The sequence below is a fragment of the Melanostigma gelatinosum genome (genome assembly GCF_949748355.1).
Source record: "Melanostigma gelatinosum genome assembly, chromosome: 5".
Classification (NCBI taxonomy): domain Eukaryota; kingdom Metazoa; phylum Chordata; class Actinopteri; order Perciformes; family Zoarcidae; genus Melanostigma; species Melanostigma gelatinosum.
The window spans coordinates 5,798,733-5,816,770 of record NC_136638.1 but is presented as its reverse complement, the minus strand read 5'-3'; the positions used below and the strand labels follow the sequence as shown (position 1 = coordinate 5,816,770).

Sequence of the window (18,038 nt, the reverse complement as noted above, 5' to 3'; positions counted from 1 at the left end):
CGGCCACCTCTAATCCCATCACATCGCGACTCCAAATTCAACAACCGCGCTGCAGCAGACAGACTCCCGCTGTGTTGCACATTAATCTGTCCACGTTCTGCGCCCACCTCCCATCCTGCTGCAGCGCCGGCCGTTTGACTGTGTGTGTGTGTGTGTGTGTCCCTGTCTAGTTGCATAGGATCTCGTGGCCTCCATGACAATGTGAGCACCCGTAATTACCAATTCTTGTTACCCTGCAGTATTTGAGAGAACTGTTGACACTCTCCGCTCATTATTACTACACCACCCAGAGAGAGCGGCCACCTGTGAATACACGCAACAGACACGACGTTTCACACTTTTTTCTCCTCGCTCGTCTTCTGCAAAAACCTCCAACTGTCAACTTCATGAATTCAAGAGTTCTTTTTTTTTTCAAAATATGCCTAAAGATACCACCAGCATCATATATATGAGCAGTATCTTCAGTTTTACTGCAGTGGTTGGCACGGCTTCAATGCTGTCCAGCCGCTCAACATTTCTGCAACTCAGCTATGAAAGTTTGTGGTTCGATCATGTGCGATGAATTTGTAATTGCAATATTTCCATTTGGGCCGATGCTTCCTTCACATTTTCACTTGAAAGTGGCGCTGGCCCCATTAATCTTGATTAGGGTCATATTAAGGAATGTGGGATTATATTTTAATAACTTTGGTTACTAAGCAATACTACTGTGGAAGTGAAGTCTGACTGTATCAAAGGCATGTATCAGTTCCATAGAGTTGCATAGAGTTCAGAAAGGAGAGCATTGTCAATAAACTTTAAGGGGCGAATTCACCAAAAGCATGGCTTTCACGGCTGCTAGAATTGCTTAAATAAGACAAAAAGAAAATGCGGAAATCTCAAAGCACCCACAAAGACTTTTCACGCACCCCTAACTGCGCTAAATTACCCTTTTCATGCAAATGAGTATGTCATTTATACTTACATATAACTGCAATCATCTGCAAAAAAATAATATCTTTTGGGAATCACACCTTGAGACATGGCAGATAGCAGTTGCTATTCATGCTATTGGTGTCCACAATCCGGTTTGCAGGTGTGAGGAGCGGGAGACAGAGTGGAGCTGGTAACGGTGATGGACGTGGTTTGCAGAGTTTTGACGAGACCTTTTTCCAGATTTCAGAGTTCAGTTTAAGAGAGTTGGCTTTTATCCATGATTCAGAGAGGCAGTAGGACATGGTGGAGTGAAATGTATTGCCGAGGTATTTTGTGGACATATAGAGCTGGATATCATCTGTGTAGCAGTGGAAGTGGAGACCGTGAAGATGGATAAGATGAACAGGGGAGGACCAAGTGATGAGCCCTGGGGTACACCTTGGGACAGAGGTGGCGCACCAGAGGTGGACACAATGGCTGAAGCCAGAGGGCAGTGATACTGAGGTAGACCCAGGCAGTAGAGGAATGCTGAAGTTGATGGTGTCAAAAGCAACAGTGAGGTTGAGGAGGATGTGAATACTGAGATGACCAGAGTGTGAGAAGAGGAGGTTGTTGATCTTTTGGAAAAATGATCTTACCCAGGTCTTAAGTGTTGTATGGAAAACAATCACAGATTGGCAGAATAATTATTCACTACTCAGACATAAATTAGTTAGACGGTTTAAAAGCAGATGTGGAGAGAGTTATGGAGTTATGGAGGAGAAGAAAAGGAGGTCTGAAACGGCTGGGGTGAGAAAAGGAGGAGCGGAAGTGATGTGTTGTTAATGGAGGATTTTAACACGTCACTGCTTTAGACAGTGACCTCTAATACTCTGTCCTGGTAGACATGATAGTGACACACACACACACTCTAAAACACAGACACAGAGAAAAATACACTTACAGTGGTGATCCAAATCATTTGATGTATTTCTTCAGAAACCTTTGACATGTTCAATCTCACGATTCTTCCTGTAAGGTCACCATGACACTACTAATACTGTATTCAGATGTCACAGCTTCTTTCTGCTTCTCTGTTTCTAAACGGGTTGAGAAAAGCATAAATATTGAGAGGGTCAGGAGTTCAATTCCCACAGCGACCGCTCATGCTAAAAGGTTGTGTTTCGAAACATGCAAGCAGTTGGATAAAAGCCTCGAGTGAGAGACATGATTCTTTTTCATGGTGAGTTTCAGAGCAGAACCCCATGGAACCTGATCTCTGTTGGCCGTGGCTTGACTGTGCCGACTCCCATGTGGTTCAACCCCTTTGTGCAGGGATGACCCGCCCTATACGCTGAATATGCAATATTTTATCCTTTTGTTTTTTCTTTAAAGAACAAAAGTCGCTGGGAGACATGAACTCATTCAAATGTGGTGGAAGGCTAGTTCAAATTATTATATTATTAGAGTACATAAAAATAATATATGAGGGAATGTAGAGATAATATATCAATAACGTTTGCCTGAGCTGGCTACAGCTGCAAATGAATTCATGGATCATTATTCCACAGGCAGAGCTGATGAGCATACTCTCAATGCTTACCTCTTCCATATTGCATAGTGAGCTGGGCAATACCACCTACAGGCACTGTATATGTATGCGTAATAATTATGAGGATGACTACTTTGTGTGAAATCCGACAGCAAACCTATTAATCAATCTTCATTTATTCATTTTTAAGCAGGCCTACATCTGGTTAGCATTATAAAAAAACGAGTTTCTGGCAATGAAGGCTACCATTTTGTAAATTATTGTTTAAACCATGTGTATTCAAAAAGGCTGTTCTGGTGCAGTTCATGCAGTCAACAATTAATCGAAATCACTAAAATGTGTGCTTTTTAGTGGGAAGAATGAATAAAAGGTTGTCTTTTGTTTTTTTTAAGTATGTTTTGTCATCTCGTGCTCTTTTGCCGAATTCATTCATCCTATTCTTTTTTTACTCCCTCTTCACTATGTGCATCAAGTGTTCAGGTTTCTCTACAGGAAGCTTAACCATTATTCCAAATAATGGATTTGTGTGAGCAAGGCCATTTGCAGGGCTTTCATTCAGCCACTTCATCATCCAAATTGAAAATGTAATCCCTTTGCAAGGTTTTTATGAGATACGCTTTTCATGATTGAAGTTACATGGTGTTTAAGAGCCTCTTAACAAACATCTCCTGTTGCAACACAGTGAATAAAAAGAAACCGCATCACTGGCATGTAGCATTGTGCTGTAATTATTGCTTGTTTGTTTTGATATTGATATTTTTGCTGTAGTTATTGTATTTGAACCACTGCCAAATTCATGTTGTAAAAACCAAACTTTGATAACAGTTTAAATACAGTTTTATGAAATACTAGCTATCTTCTATCATCAAACACAACATTTGGGTGTCTTTGCCCATGTGACACTCCAAAACCCTGTCCAGATGTGTCTCATTCACACTCAAACTCATTTTCTCTGGTTTCCAGTCTTAAGCAATTTCCTCTGCGGTCCAAGCTGTGAATCCTCAAGTATGTGTAGCTGGTACTGAGTCCATTTCACAAGAAACTGGCTTTTGAAATAATCCTCCCCTTTGGACCACAGGACAGATTTTGTTAATAGCGCTGCAGGAATTAGTCCAAAAACGCAGAAATGAGTCCGCATTTTGGCCGTTCCAGCTCCCTCATCTGAACGTCAATGGTTGTTTTTTTTAATTGTCACGGGAGTTCACAGGTAGGACCCAAACGCAAGACCACAGGAGACAGAAGTTCATGGAAACAGGTTTTATTTAGCCTGACTAAGACAGGAAGGTGTGAGGCCCGTGGTCCGACACCGGAGAGCCGGCAGCTTCACGGCGTGTGTAGTCCTTTGAACACAAGGAGGGCAGAGCGGCGGAGTGTAATCCGTAGAACACAAGGAGGGCAGAGCGGCGGAGTGTAATCCGTAGAACACAAGGAGGGCAGAGCGGCGGAGTGTAATCCATAAACACAAGGAGGGCAGAGCGGCGGAGTGTAGTCCGTTGAACACAAGGAGGGCAGAGCGGCGGAGTGTAGTCCGTTGAACACAAGGAGGGCAGAGCGGCGGAGTGTAGTCCGTTGAACACAAGGAGGGCAGAGCGGCGGAGTATAATCCGTAGAACACAAGGAGGGCAGAGCGGCGGAGTGTAATCCGTAGAACACAAGGAGGGCAGAGTGGCAGAGTATAATCTGTTGAACACAAGGAGGGCAGAGCGGCGGAGTATAATCCGTAGAACACAAGGAGGGCAGAGCGGCGGAGTGTAATCCGTGTAACACAAGGAGGGCAGAGCGGCAGAGTATAATCCGTTGAACACGAGGGCAGAGCGGCGGAGTGTAGTCCGTAGAACACAAGGAGGGTAGAGCGGCGGAGTGTAGTCCGTAGAACACAAGGAGGGTAGAGCGGCGGAGTGTAGTCCGTAGAACACAAGGAGGGTAGAGCGGCAGAGTATAATCCGTTGAACACGAGGGCAGAGCGGCGGAGTGTAGTCCGTAGAACACAAGGAGGGTAGAGCGGCGGAGTGTAGTCCGTAGAACACAAGGAGGGTAGAGCGGCGGAGTGTAATCCGTAGAACACAAGGAGGGCAGAGCGGCGGAGTGTAGTCCGTAGAACACAAGGAGGGTAGAGCGGCGGAGTGTAATCCGTAGAACACAAGGAGGGCAGAGCGGCGGTGTGTAATCCGTAGAACACAAGCAGGGCAGAGGATGCCACGGGGTTGAAGCGGGTGAAAGACGGTACGACCTGACAACCCCAGACTGCAGGACCAGAGTCTATATAGAGACAGGGGACTCATTAGTGGGACCTGAGTCTGGTGTGTCAGGCTGCAGGAGGTGATCGGCTGGAGTGTCCTCAGCTGTGCACAATCAAGGGTGTGGCCATGGGAGGTGTCTGGAGGCAGAGGACAAACACAGAGCACATGGCACACAATAACAAACGGGGGAATGACAGAACACATGAGGAGAGGAGATCAGGGGAAACACACACCGGTTCAGACCGGGATCCTGGATCCTGACATTAATGGGTTTTTGGTCAGATGCCTAAAGGAGGATCTTTGGTTAAGACAAGCTTCAGAGATTTTAAAGTCTTGCACTTCAATATAAAGTCATTATATAGCCCTCTCATGGATTTGTAAGCATTCGTTGCTTGTCGTTGCTAACTATTGGCTAAACGTGATTACAGCAGGTTTTGGAAAAATTCAACAGCATCATTCGAAACATTAGCCAAACAGAGACTATTATGGTCTTGACGTTGAAGTCATGCGACTGTGGTGTTTGTTTATAACCTCCTCCCTCAAACAGCGATTGTCCAATCACAACTCAGCAACTACGACTGTAGCGGTTCTCTTATCCTGCAGACGGCAGGGTTGCCATGTTTTGGCTGTTTGCTAAGAATCTTTCGCGCAGAGGGTTTTGCGCACCGTGAACATTGTAACACGTTCGCGGTCTTGGTTAGGGTTCGAAAAAAATCATGGTTTGGCTTAAAATAAGTATGCTTGTAAAGTAAGCTACGGAGATGAGGGAAACAAACAGCAACTCAGAGTAAAGGTCCTGTTTGTTTGAACTCCTTTGAGGGTTCTTCCGCTCTCAATGCTACGTCCGTGGCTCTGAGCATCTGATACCTACGTGAATGGGTTTTAACTGATCTCACAGAGTTAATGTGAGCTAGCTAGCTAGCTACCTATATCTAACAAAGAGTGGGCCGAACAAATGAGTCGAATGCTGAAATAAGTCCCCTCAACAAGCAATTGATGGCGCTCGCATAGTGTTGAGTTTACGAGGCATTTCATCTCTACATTTTGCATCGCGTTCACCTTCACGTCCACTTCCTTGATAAACAACAAAAAGCAAAAAAAAGAGACTAAATTCTAAAGCCGTATGAAATGAGAGAAGTTTCCCCAACCTGTGATGCTACCGGACCATATGCGCTGACTAAATATGCCATGTCAGCAGTTGGTACTCAGATATCACTGATTATGGCTGAATCTGACCTCGAATCAGACTCAGAGGTGCACGTCGTGACCCATCTGAGTCGGCCCCTCCTCCGCCTTCTCTCTTCCCCGCAGGCTTTTAGAGGAGTATGACCTCACCATAAGGCGAGTCTTTTTTCCAGCTGTCGCCAACGTTTTCTACACATGCCTCCTTTCTCCTCTCTGCCCTCCTTCTTCATCTGCTCGACACTGCTCCACTCTTTATTTCTCATCTCCTCTTCTCTTCCCTCCCCCTTCTCTCCTGCTCACCTCTTTCTCCTTTCACAGCATTTTGTGGAGCAATGTAGGAGATGGACCTCCACCTGTCTCTAAGAGTTATACATGTTTACTTCTCCCCTTGTTCTCACACTCCCTCTCCTCTTCTTACCTCTCTCATTTCTTCCTTGAAGGTTTTTTTTTTTTTTAAGTAATCTGGGATACACATCCAGCTAATCCATCAAATGTTTCATCCACGTTTATGTTCTCCCTGTCTTCCTGAAAGGGTTTTTAGAGGAGTACATTTGGGGTAAAGGGATGTCCCTGCTGTCTCTGACTATTACCTTCTTGTCCTGTGTTTCCAGGATTTTGAGGGAGCATTTAGGAGAAGGAGGTGCAGCTGTCCTTAACGTTTGATGCTCTGGACGAGGCAGACCTGGCCAACTACACCTGTTACGTGGAGAACCACATAGGGAGGCGCAGCGGGAGTGCTATACTGCAAAAGAAAGGTAGACCACCATCTCTTTCCCTTTCCTACCCTTCCTCTAGTTTCACTGAGACGGAATCACAGAAGTGTACCAGATGTAGAAAGACGAGAGTGACAGATACAATTAATGACAGAATCATCATCACAAACAGCTTACAAGGAAATAGCTCATTAAAAAAAACAGCAACACATGGTTCAAATGTGGTGTTTTATCTTTACTTAAAACAACATCATCATTACCCCAAAAACCTAAGCGGATAGATATTTCTGTTTGTGCATGCATTAAATAAACATGATGCAGTATGTTAATTAGGTTAGCTTCAGAGATATAGATGTCTTTTTGAACATCAGATAGATCTGTTTCCCCCTGCTTCCTGTCTTTACGCTGTGGTAAACTCAATGGTTTCAATGTTTTCATTCATCTCTTGCCAAGAGAGCAAATAAGCAAATTTCCCAAAATGTCAAACTATTCCTCTCATCAGGTTAAACATTAAGGAACCATCATTTATATTCACACTGTCAATTAGACAGTAAACAAGTAGCCAAGTCAAGTTCTGCATTTAAAGCGTTCACAGTGTGTTGTCCCAGAATGCAGCGCTTTGATTTGAACCCTGACATGCTCGATATGAAACTGTACCTGCTCTCGTTACCTGGGACATCATCCACTTCTTTCTATACTTCTGTTAACAAGGAAAGCCCGTCCAGATCAGGAGCTGAAGCTTCTTCAACTGCCCAGCAAATATATGTGAATGTCAGCTTCCGAGATGACAAACACTTTAAAGTGTGCTTTCAACATGAGATGATTGTAAAAGCTTTTTTCCAAAGATTCATTTCAAACATTTGGGTAGCTGTCCTGAAACGGATGACAAGAAGAACACAGTATCACACATGTAGACTCTCAGACTGACCAACAGGAAGTCCAAGAGAACAGACCTTACAGCACTGGACACTCTGTAATAAGAGTCTGATTGACCGTCTTAGAAAGTGTGGCGTGAAAAACACCACAGCACCCAGTGCTGAGCAGCACAGATGGAGACAGGAGAAAAGAACAGGATCTCGCAGTCACATCTTTGAATATTCCGCTGAAAAATGCATGAGGGCACTGCTCCCTTTGTCAAACACTTTGCAGCAGTCCTGCGGTATCGTGCTTTCCATCTGATGAGCAGAGAGAACGGGGCCTGTTTGAGTCGGAGGCCACGACCCGGAGAAAGAGAGAGAAACCTGGAGAGACAAAGCGGAACAGCGCCGGAGGAGGAGATGAATTGTCTCTGTTCCCTCGAATTTTGGGCGGCAAAGAGGGCTGTGTGAATGTCCTCTATGTGAAATAAGAAAAGATGTTGGTGATGCAGAAGAGCAGGGACAGGGGGGATTTGGGGGGAATGTGGAAAGAGATAAACAGACACAGAACGAGGCGAGGAAATGGAGAAATAATAGATGCAGACGGAGAGATAAAGGCGGGGAGGCTGAGGGGTGTGTGAGGATATTTGGAGTCTAAGTGAAGAGAAAATGAAAAAAGAGGAGAGAGGAGGACTAAAAACCCTCCCGCCCAGTCCAGCGATATGTGACAATTCCTGCTCATTACATGCACAATCCACATCTCAGCTGTCCCAAAGCCTAAAACTCCCCTTTGTCTTCATCTGCATCTCCTTCTGTGATCAGTGGAGATGTAAGGGAAATGAGCCAGCGATTGAGTGTAACAGCGTGGTTTCAGTGCCATTATTTAGTCAACCTAGGAAGTATTTTTGACTGATCATTACTCTTTTTGAGCGCCAGCTGAAGAGGATTTCATTGAAACCAAAAATGACATTGACCATGATTTTGAGTGGAAGTTCAGGGATATTTAAATATATTTCAGCTTCTAGCTGTAAATAACATTGATGACTGGCATTGAGGGGGGGGTGGGGGGCGAACACTGTTACGATCATCATTTTTTTGGGACACATGGATTTATTTACTGTATTTTTGTTGTTCTCACCTCTTAAAAGTTCACTAACAAACTTCCAAATGTGTGCTGGAGGCTGGAGGCGCTGTATGAATGGACAAAGACATATGGAGATGAACCGAGGACAATGCATCAGCAATGTCACTGACTCAAACAGGAGCTTTTAGCAGAGGAGCTCCCCCTCACTGTTGACTTAAAAGCACTGCAGTCGTGATACACTTTCTGGTCAAAAGCTTTTTGAACGACCACAAAAAGCCACCGGCAGTCACAGTGAGACATTGTTCTGGGGGAGCTGAGCAAAGCGGCAGTGCTCATACGGGGCCAAGTTTACAGAACAAAACTGTTGAACCAGCAACAGACTGAACTTTAAGTTTAAGAGACTGAACTAAAGACGGTCACGCTGTGTTTCACAGCGATGTACATGATCTAGATACACAGTCAGTGTCTGTTGACCTTTGAACTGAACTGAACATAACCGCTTGGATGTGCAAAGTCATTCCTAACGTCCACCTCGAGCAGCCTGTAGGCTGCTTCTTTAAAAGTTCACTAGCCAGGCGAACTAGCCGGCAGACTGTTCCAGCGCCTCCCGGCCCGGAGCCTCTGAGGCTAACGGGGTCACATTTTGCCCGCCTGAACGCGACACGACAGCCTTCACGAAGCACAAGCTACCGTAAGTTAGCCCGAGTTACCGAGGCTTGAGTTCATGCGCCGTGCGTGTGATTGAATTAGGGTGTGCTCTCACCCCGCAGTGGGCCGATGTTAACGGGTTGGTGCATCCGTGTGGCGTGCATGCACCTGTAATACACACACACACACACCGTACACATCCACTTATTGTGACTGACGGAGCGGAAAGAGCTGACTTCAGCCACCATGACGAGAGACTTACTAGGTGAAAAAAATGGAGGGAGGGAGGCTGACTGAAAAGAGCTGACAGGAGAGGAGGGATTGAGAGGAAATGACAGACAGGCACTATGACTCTATGATGTCATTCAAAGGTTTCTACAGGCAGAACGTAGAGATGTGGGCAGTGCAGGGAGGACTGATTTGGGATGAGGAACGGAGATACAGCCCCATTCAAGAAGGACTGATCCCATCTGATTGATTTAAGATGCATTTTAGTCAGATGTTGAAAAGGTCTGAATGCATCAGTGCGAGCTCCTTCTGAGTGTAACTGTGTCAGTAAGCGGGCGTGTACAGATTCCCACCATCAGGACGTGTCCCCTGTGATAGTAGAAGCGAGACAGATGGAGTCAGATTTGCAACCAAAGATGTGGATAAAATGTCTGATCTGAATACGAGACACTTGAAATGTGTATCTAAAGCCATTGAGTGATAATATCCGATTTGAGCATTGCTCAAATTGAGGTTGTGTGAGGCTATGTTGGGATTATGCAAAGTCGCAACCTCCATGAGGTAATAATAAAGACAAAGGCGCAACAAAACTCATGGGAGAATGAGGGAGATGTCGATATGCAGACATAGTGACAGAGAACACCTGTGGACGTAGCGAGGAAGAGTACTTCTTCTCAGTGTTGGCTGAAGAGATTATTAAATGTCGGGGATAGCATTGAGAATGTATGTTCACTGGAGTCTGGGGAGAGGTTGAGGTTTTCACACTTTTATTCACTTTTAGCTGCCTTAAAAGAAGCTGCATGTGAAGGCCTCTCAGCCTCTCACAGTTCCCATGAATGATGAGACAGATGGTACGACGGGAGACAAACTTCAAGGCTATTTTTATTTCATCATCAAAATTGCTTTGGCAACAGGTGCTAAATGCACTTCTAATGAAGCCATGATCACTCGACGCTTTGGCAGTATTGTCTTTGTTACGCTCGTGCCAATAAAGCACATTGAATTTCATTGAAAATTGAGAGTAAAGGCTGTGGAATTGAATGAAGGTGGTGTCGGTGTCGGTGTTTTGGTTGTGAAGAGAGGACAAAGAGTACGACAGGGAGAAAAGTTATGTCGAACATCTCATTTCAATTTCCCTCAGCATCTTCCTCCCCACACATGCAGACACCCGACCAGCGTTGACTTCTCTTTTCATGCCCAATAAGTTAAAAGCAGAATTGAACTTCAGTATTCAGATTCTGCTCCCATTTTCCCCGTGCAACGATATCGGGAGGCCGCGGCAAGTGACTCATTGCTAATGGCAAAGATCTGAGGAAGATAGATGGAGGAGGGAGTGACGGGGGAGGGACAGAGAGAGGAACATGGGGGGGCGGGGGGGCGGGGGGGGGGGGTGTAGCGGAGGTCTCTAAGCAATTTGAGTTGAATTGAGTTACTTTTACTGCAGAGCAAATATTTGGTAATTAGTTCAATTTCACGATACCCCCCCTCCACGACATTCCTTCTCTCCCTCCCTCTCTCCCTCCCTCCCTCTCTCCCTCCCTCCCTCTCTCCCTTCCTCCCTATCCCCCCACTCTGTCGCTGTCCCACCTCTTCAGTGGCTTTGTGCATGATTAAGGTGGTGCAGCAGCTCAGAGTAGAGTTGGGGAGACGTCTACTGGTGAAATGTGGTAACTTCAGACAGATGGACTGTAAACAGATGCATCGTGGGAGATCATTTCAGAGAAAAATGAGATGCATGTTAAGCCATTTCAACTCTATATTTATTTAAAAGCCTTACATTGTACGTTCTGTTTTTAAAATGTTTCATCTCATGTCACTCAGTTTGACAACACAACCAGAAACGAGGAAAAGAACTGCTGTGACATAAATGATATACAGTGGTGGGCCGTCAGGGCCAGTAAAGCCTTCTCTGCTGGCCTAAACAGAATCACAAAGTTATAGATATTTTATCATCTAATCATTTTTCATAAATACACTACATGTATTATAAATATTTTTCCCATTATCTTATTGTCTCATTGCACAGCAACTGTCTTCCTCAGTTGCTCTGCTTCCAGTGCAGCTTGTTTTTAGTAGAGCTTTTATCCAATCAGAGTTCACCTCTGTGTCTCTAGGTAGACCAGAGCCAGAGGGCCGCTAGGTAGACAGTGCAGATTAAAGTAAATGGGGACGATATTGTTAATTTTCATAGTGTTCAACCAATCAGATCTTTAGTTTGACATGTTGGGCGTATTCTTTGACGTGCCAGAGCCTGCTAGCTGGCCTACAAGTACATCAGCATTAACGTGCGGCTCAGCATCAACGTGCAGCTCAGCATCAACGTGCGGCTCAGCTTTAACGTGCGGCTCAGCATTAACGTACAGCTCAGCATCAACGTACAGCTCAGCATCAACGTGCAGCTCAGCATTAAAGTGCGGCTCAGCATCAACGTGCGGCTCAGCATCAACGTGCGGCTCAGCATCAACGTGCGGCTCAGCATCAACGTGCGGCTCAGCATTAAAGTGCGGCTCAGCATTAACGTGCAGCTCAGCATTAAAGTGCGGCTCAGCATCAACGTGCGGCTCAGCATCAACGTGCGGCTCAGCATCAACGTGCGGCTCAGCATCAACGTGCGGCTCAGCATTAAAGTGCGGCTCAGCATTAACGTGCGGCTCAGCATCAACGTGCGGCTCAGCATCAACGTGCGGCTCAGCATTAAAGTGCGGCTCAGCATTAACGTGCGGCTCAGCATCAACGTGCGGCTCAGCATCAACGTGCGGCTCAGCATCAACGTGCGGCTCAGCATCAACGTGCGGCTCAGCATCAACGTGCGGCTCAGCATCAACGTGCGGCTCAGCATTAAAGTGCGGCTCAGCATCAACGTGCGGCTCAGCATTAACGTGCGGCTCAGCATTAAAGTGCAGCTCAGCATCAACGTGCGGCTCAGCATCAACGTGCGGCTCAGCATCAACGTGCGGCTCAGCATCAACGTGCGGCTCAGCATTAAAGTGCGGCTCAGCATCAACGTGCGGCTCAGCATTAACGTGCAGCTCAGCATTAAAGTGCGGCTCAGCATCAACGTGCGGCGCAGCATTAACGTGCGGCTCAGCATCAACGTGCGGCTCAGCATCAACGTGCGGCTCAGCATCAACGTGCGGCTCAGCATCAACGTGCGGCGCAGCATCAACGTGCGGCGCAGCATTAACGTGCGGCGCAGCATTAACGTGCGGCTCAGCATCAACGTGCGGCTCAGCATCAACGTGCGGCGCAGCATCAACGTGCGGCTCAGCATCAACGTGCGGCTCAGCATCAACGTGCGGCGCAGCATCAACGTGCGGCGCAGCATCAACGTGCGGCTCAGCATCAACGTGCGGCTCAGCATCAACGTGCGGCTCAGCATCAACGTGCGGCTCAGCATCAACGTGCGGCTCAGCATCAACGTGCGGCTCAGCATCAACGTGCGGCTCAGCATCAACGTGCGGCGCAGCATCAACGTGCGGCTCAGCATCAACGTGCGGCTCAGCATCAACGTGCGGCTCAGCATCAACGTGCGGCTCAGCATCAACGTGCGGCGCAGCATCAACGTGCGGCGCAGCATTAACGTGCGGCGCAGCATCAACGTGCGGCTCAGCATCAACGTGCGGCTCAGCATCAACGTGCGGCGCAGCATTAACGTGCGGCTCAGCATCAACGTGCGGCTCAGCATCAACGTGCGGCTCAGCATCAACGTGCGGCTCAGCATCAACGTGCGGCTCAGCATCAACGTGCGGCGCAGCATCAACGTGCGGCGCAGCATCAACGTGCGGCGCAGCATTAACGTGCGGCTCAGCATCAACGTGCGGCTCAGCATCAACGTGCGGCTCAGCATCAACGTGCGGCTCAGCATCAACGTGCGGCTCAGCATTAACGTGCGGTTTGATTGGTCAGTGGGTTAGCATTACTGTTGTGAAGCTTAAGCAGCTAGCTGGCAGAAGTTAGTAGTAGTAAGAGTTTAATACGAATACGTGTATTGTTACACCCCTAGAAACAATGAATAACCTGTAGCTGTGGCGTCATAATGAGGTTATTAGGAGCTGGTTCAACTGTCGTAGGACAGCACTGAAGGCACGGCCCGCCACTGCATATATATGTGTGTGTGTGTGTGTGTGTGTGTGTGTGTGTGTGTGTGTGTGTGTGTGTGTGTGTGTGTGTGTGTGTGTGTGTGTGTGTGTGTGTAAATACACAATGCAACCAATGGGCATGCAAACTATAAAAGTTGTAGTTACACCAACCCCGTAAAGCATAAATCTCACCTTTGTTGTAAAATAGTTTTCCAACACTGCGCTTATCTTTTACAAGAAAAAGCATGTCAGAGGACAAGGTTTCACTGGTTGCTTTAACTTCCCCACCTCCAATACAAAGGTTTCACTGGTTGCTTTAACTTCCCCACCTCCAATACAAAGCAGTGCTTCTCTCAATAGTTCAATGGTAAGCATCCGGATCCACTTTAAAGGAGAATAATAACCCATAACGCATGTCTGCTCTCACTCCTCTTTCATAATAAATACACCATTGATCAATTCAATACACTCAACACACTCGGGGGCTTTGCTGCTACATCCTTACTTGGTCCGGTATGACCAGTAGCTTATAGTGGCTAATGTTAGCTCGTGTTAATAAGCTAGATGTTGCTGTGTAACTGAAGTAGCTGGGCAGTCTGATCAGTACAACTTACAACTCATCAGTAAAAGTCACGCACGCTTCCTTTAAGTCTTGATGGACGAAACGATGACAGGAGGGAAGAAAAACAGCCCAACAAACACATCAACGATCATTCACCAACATGAACTTGGTTTAAAGTTCTTATGACAACACGTTTGCTCACTAAACTTCCATATCCAGCAGAAAGCTGAGCCCCCTGGGTACTTCAAACCTCTCCTGTGCCGTTAAGAAAGCTTAAAGTCTGACATATAGGAGGAAATAAACTGTTATTTTGTTTTTACGTCAGCGTCAGAGATGCTTTGAACATTAACTGATAAACTGTCCTCCCTTCGCTGCTGTACCTCTCTGACTGCAGATATGTATCGTCTGGAGCTGGCTGGAGGTCTGGGAGTCATATTGTTGCTGCTGGGAGTCCTGACAGCACTGTATAAGTGTTACAACCTGGAGATCATGCTCTGCTACAGGAGACACTTTGGAAGCGATGAAACCGAAGACGGTAAGCTCACTTTTACTGCAGGACGGCCGTACGGCGGCAGCGTTAACGACAGAATCAGGGCTCATGTCAACAGAGAACTACAAACATGGGAGCCGTGAGCAGGAGGACGTTTGAGGGAGTACAGTTGAAGAGGTTTCCCTGTTGCCATATGTTGCGTGCACACACACCCTCACTGTATAATGAGTGTGTGAGTGAAAGGCCATTGGTAAATTGTGATAGAAGCATGTTGCTGAGGCGTTATAAAGAACAACAGATAACAACACATAATAATTACACTCACTCAAGTCTACACTCACAGAAAACAATGAACAACCAACATCTGTTCTTCATTTGACTTGACTTTTATTTTTTCTGTCATGAATTGAGGATGAATGATGAGCTTTACTTTGTACGGCTCGTTTGAAAAGTGAAATTGACAAAGCAATGAATCCCAATAAATAATGAAGAAAACAAAACACACAAAGAAATCAAAGACGTAATGTTGCAGCATTGATTCAAAGCATTGATTTCAAATGATCCGTTCTGATTTGCTGAGATCTCATGCCCCAGAGATGAACTGCTGATTCCCTTCATTCTCATCCAGATGTAGGAATGATCAGAAAGTATCATCACTCAGGATGGAGTCAGCTGATCATGTGTCAAGTGTAGTAAACCATCTACAATCACAACATTCAAGAGAAAGTACAATCTTAAACAGTCATACATTTGAATCTGTTTGTAAGGAGGTCAGGGGTCAAACTTGGCATTAAACGTGATCAGCAAAGTTATTCCTGAAATGAAAATAGAATGTGATAATTGTGATGCAAATGCCTCAAATCATTCAAACGGACTGATTTCCAAAAGAAGTCTACCTGCCCTGTGTTGTGTTCTCTCACTCCCTCTGTGTCTCTCTCCACAGACAATAAGGAGTACGACGCCTATCTGTCCTACACTAAAGTGGAACTAGACTGTTTGGGCAGGTCAGTGTCTGCTCGACACATGTATATGTATTTTAAATGGTTAAATGTAGATTAAAAACACCAACAGTCATGACGGGGTTAGCCTAGCTTAGCATACAAACTGAGAGCAGGGGGAACAGACAATCTGGTTCTCTCCAGAGCTCATTAATTAGCACGTTGGATATTGTTTTGTTGATCCATGCACAAGGTTTTAGAGAGTGTTACTTGTTACTTGCTGGGACTATTTCTTGGCAAACGAAAGCCAAGCGCAGTGATTGTTGCGTTGCAGCATTACACTCATTACAGTGACGTCGCCAGGTTTTGGTAGCGTTCTTTTTAATGGTCACACTTCGGTCTAGCGCCACCATCAGGCTTCAGCCTGCTTTGGGTGCATGTTACGCATTACTACTGTACTAAAGTTACAAATGAGTTCAACACTACTACGGTTGACTGCAGACCTTTAGAAGCAAAGACGTACACTTGTAAATGTCTTGCATCATACAATACTTTGTAGGCATTCTTCATCTTTCCTAAATTCCCAATAACACTTTCTTGAAACACTTTATTTTTTGCATTTTCAAAGATCGTGTTCAACACACATATTGTCTGTCTTCTCTCAAATATAAAGGGATTATATGGCGCTCCGCTTGTGCTGCACAAAGCATCAGACCTTGTGAACAGAAACTGTGATTGAAAGTAAAAAGTTCCTCACAACAAGGTCTGTGGAGTATCGTGACGTTGTGGCGTTTTTCAAATGTATTCAGAGCATGAAGTCCCGTAAAGGCAGACATCTCTATCTCCAAAACCAGGCAACTCAAAATGTAGTCTGTTGTCCCATTTTTCTACAAAAGAAAAACACACAATAAAAACCATAAAATGAAGGTTTTGACGAGTTGATTTTGAATCTGGAGCCGTGATTGTTGTTCTCTTCCCCGGCAGGTCGAGCAGCGATGAGGAAGCATTTGCTTTGGAGATCCTGCCGGACGTTTTCGAGAAACATTATGGATACAAGCTGTTCATACCAGACAGAGATCTAATACCCAGCAGCAGTAAGTATCCATCCATCTATCTGTCTCTCGAGCCTCTCTTCCCCTCCTCCATTACAGCCCCCAATACCCAGAATCCATCACTCTGTCAGAAGAAATAAGAACGTATGCTGATCTTCATCATAACACACTCGCAAAAAGACACACATGTATGAGCTCAGGTGTAAATCGTGCACACACACACACACACACACAGGAACATGACACAGTGTTGCTCTGACCTCAGACACGTTCCTGTTTTCACTTCCTTTTCAAACTATTGTGCACAATATGTGTCTTTCACATGTCAAGATCTCAACTGCACACCAACAGATTCCCACACATACAGCACAGGATGTATGGAGTTTACACACACACACACACACACACACACACACCGTTTGTCATCATTTGTAGGGTTATGTGTCACTCTCTGTCCAACTGGAGGGGGAAATATGACTGGTATTGCCTATCTGTCAATGCTCTGACCTGACACACACATGGACTGAATTTATTCGATAAAAACATGAAATGAAGATCTATCTTCAATTCAGAAGGTGTTCATGTTGAAACTGTTACATGGAAGCTGTGTGTTGTTTGTATGTTTTTGAATGTGCTATGGGACTGCTGGATGAGTCCAGAATAAATGTCCCCACAGAGACATTAGGAGTACACCGGATCTTCTTATCTTTTCTAATAGCTGGTCGAAAGTATTTCAGCGCTCCAACGCAGTGAAGGGTCAACCAGTCATGTGCTCTTGGACTTGCATTCATGAGCTTACGTGACGTTGAGTAGGTCCATCTTGTTGTCTTTGTTCCTGACTGCCTCTTCACAGACAGCAAACACACACACACTGTATTCTACATGCAAATGCTACATGCAAACGCCGTAAAGACAACGTTGCACTTTCATTTTGGGAACTGATTTGGTGAATATTCAAATGCAAAATAAAACACGGGCAGCACAGTCCTGACTTTTAGCCAAAGTGGTTACCAAGGAAACGCATGTAATATAACCATAGCAATGAAAAGCAACATTCTTGTCTGTTTTCTGTTCCGAGCCTGAGACACTGTGACCCAAATATGGACAGTTTCACACAGGAGTGGCCTTTTCAAGCCAATCACTGTAGTTTTAGGTAGCAGAGGTGTCATCGACGCCTAATAAACAGGTATCTAAGATATTCTATCATCGGGTTTTTTTCATAACTATGATTTTTTTTTATTTCTACAATTTATGGTATTTTTTTTGTCCAGTTACAAATAGACAACATACAACTTTTTACTCTGACAACGTGATTACGTGCTTCAAAGAGATTGACTATGCAGTATACCTGCTCATTGTTTTAAAAAACATCATGAAGCACATTCACCTGGGGCACCTGGGTACTTCACCTGAAGTATCAAACCAATGCATTGAATCAAATATTGAGCCATCCTCCCCTGTGCATGAGCATTTCATAACCTCTAATTCAGCTTGTCCAAAAAAAACATCCTAAAAT

General features: G+C 45.4%; 1 protein-coding gene across 1 annotated transcript in view; it reads left to right on the top strand.

Moving 5' to 3' along the window:
* il1rapl2 (interleukin 1 receptor accessory protein-like 2) overlaps nucleotides 1-18,038 on the top strand; it is a gene marked incomplete at both ends in the record, with an annotated part of 337,128 nt that overhangs the window by 314,634 nt on the left and 4,456 nt on the right. The window contains 5 exon segments of the mRNA XM_079268538.1: nucleotides 6,483-6,503; nucleotides 6,505-6,626; nucleotides 14,437-14,577; nucleotides 15,476-15,536; nucleotides 16,455-16,564. Coding sequence (XP_079124664.1) covers nucleotides 6,483-6,503; nucleotides 6,505-6,626; nucleotides 14,437-14,577; nucleotides 15,476-15,536; nucleotides 16,455-16,564 — 455 coding nt within the window.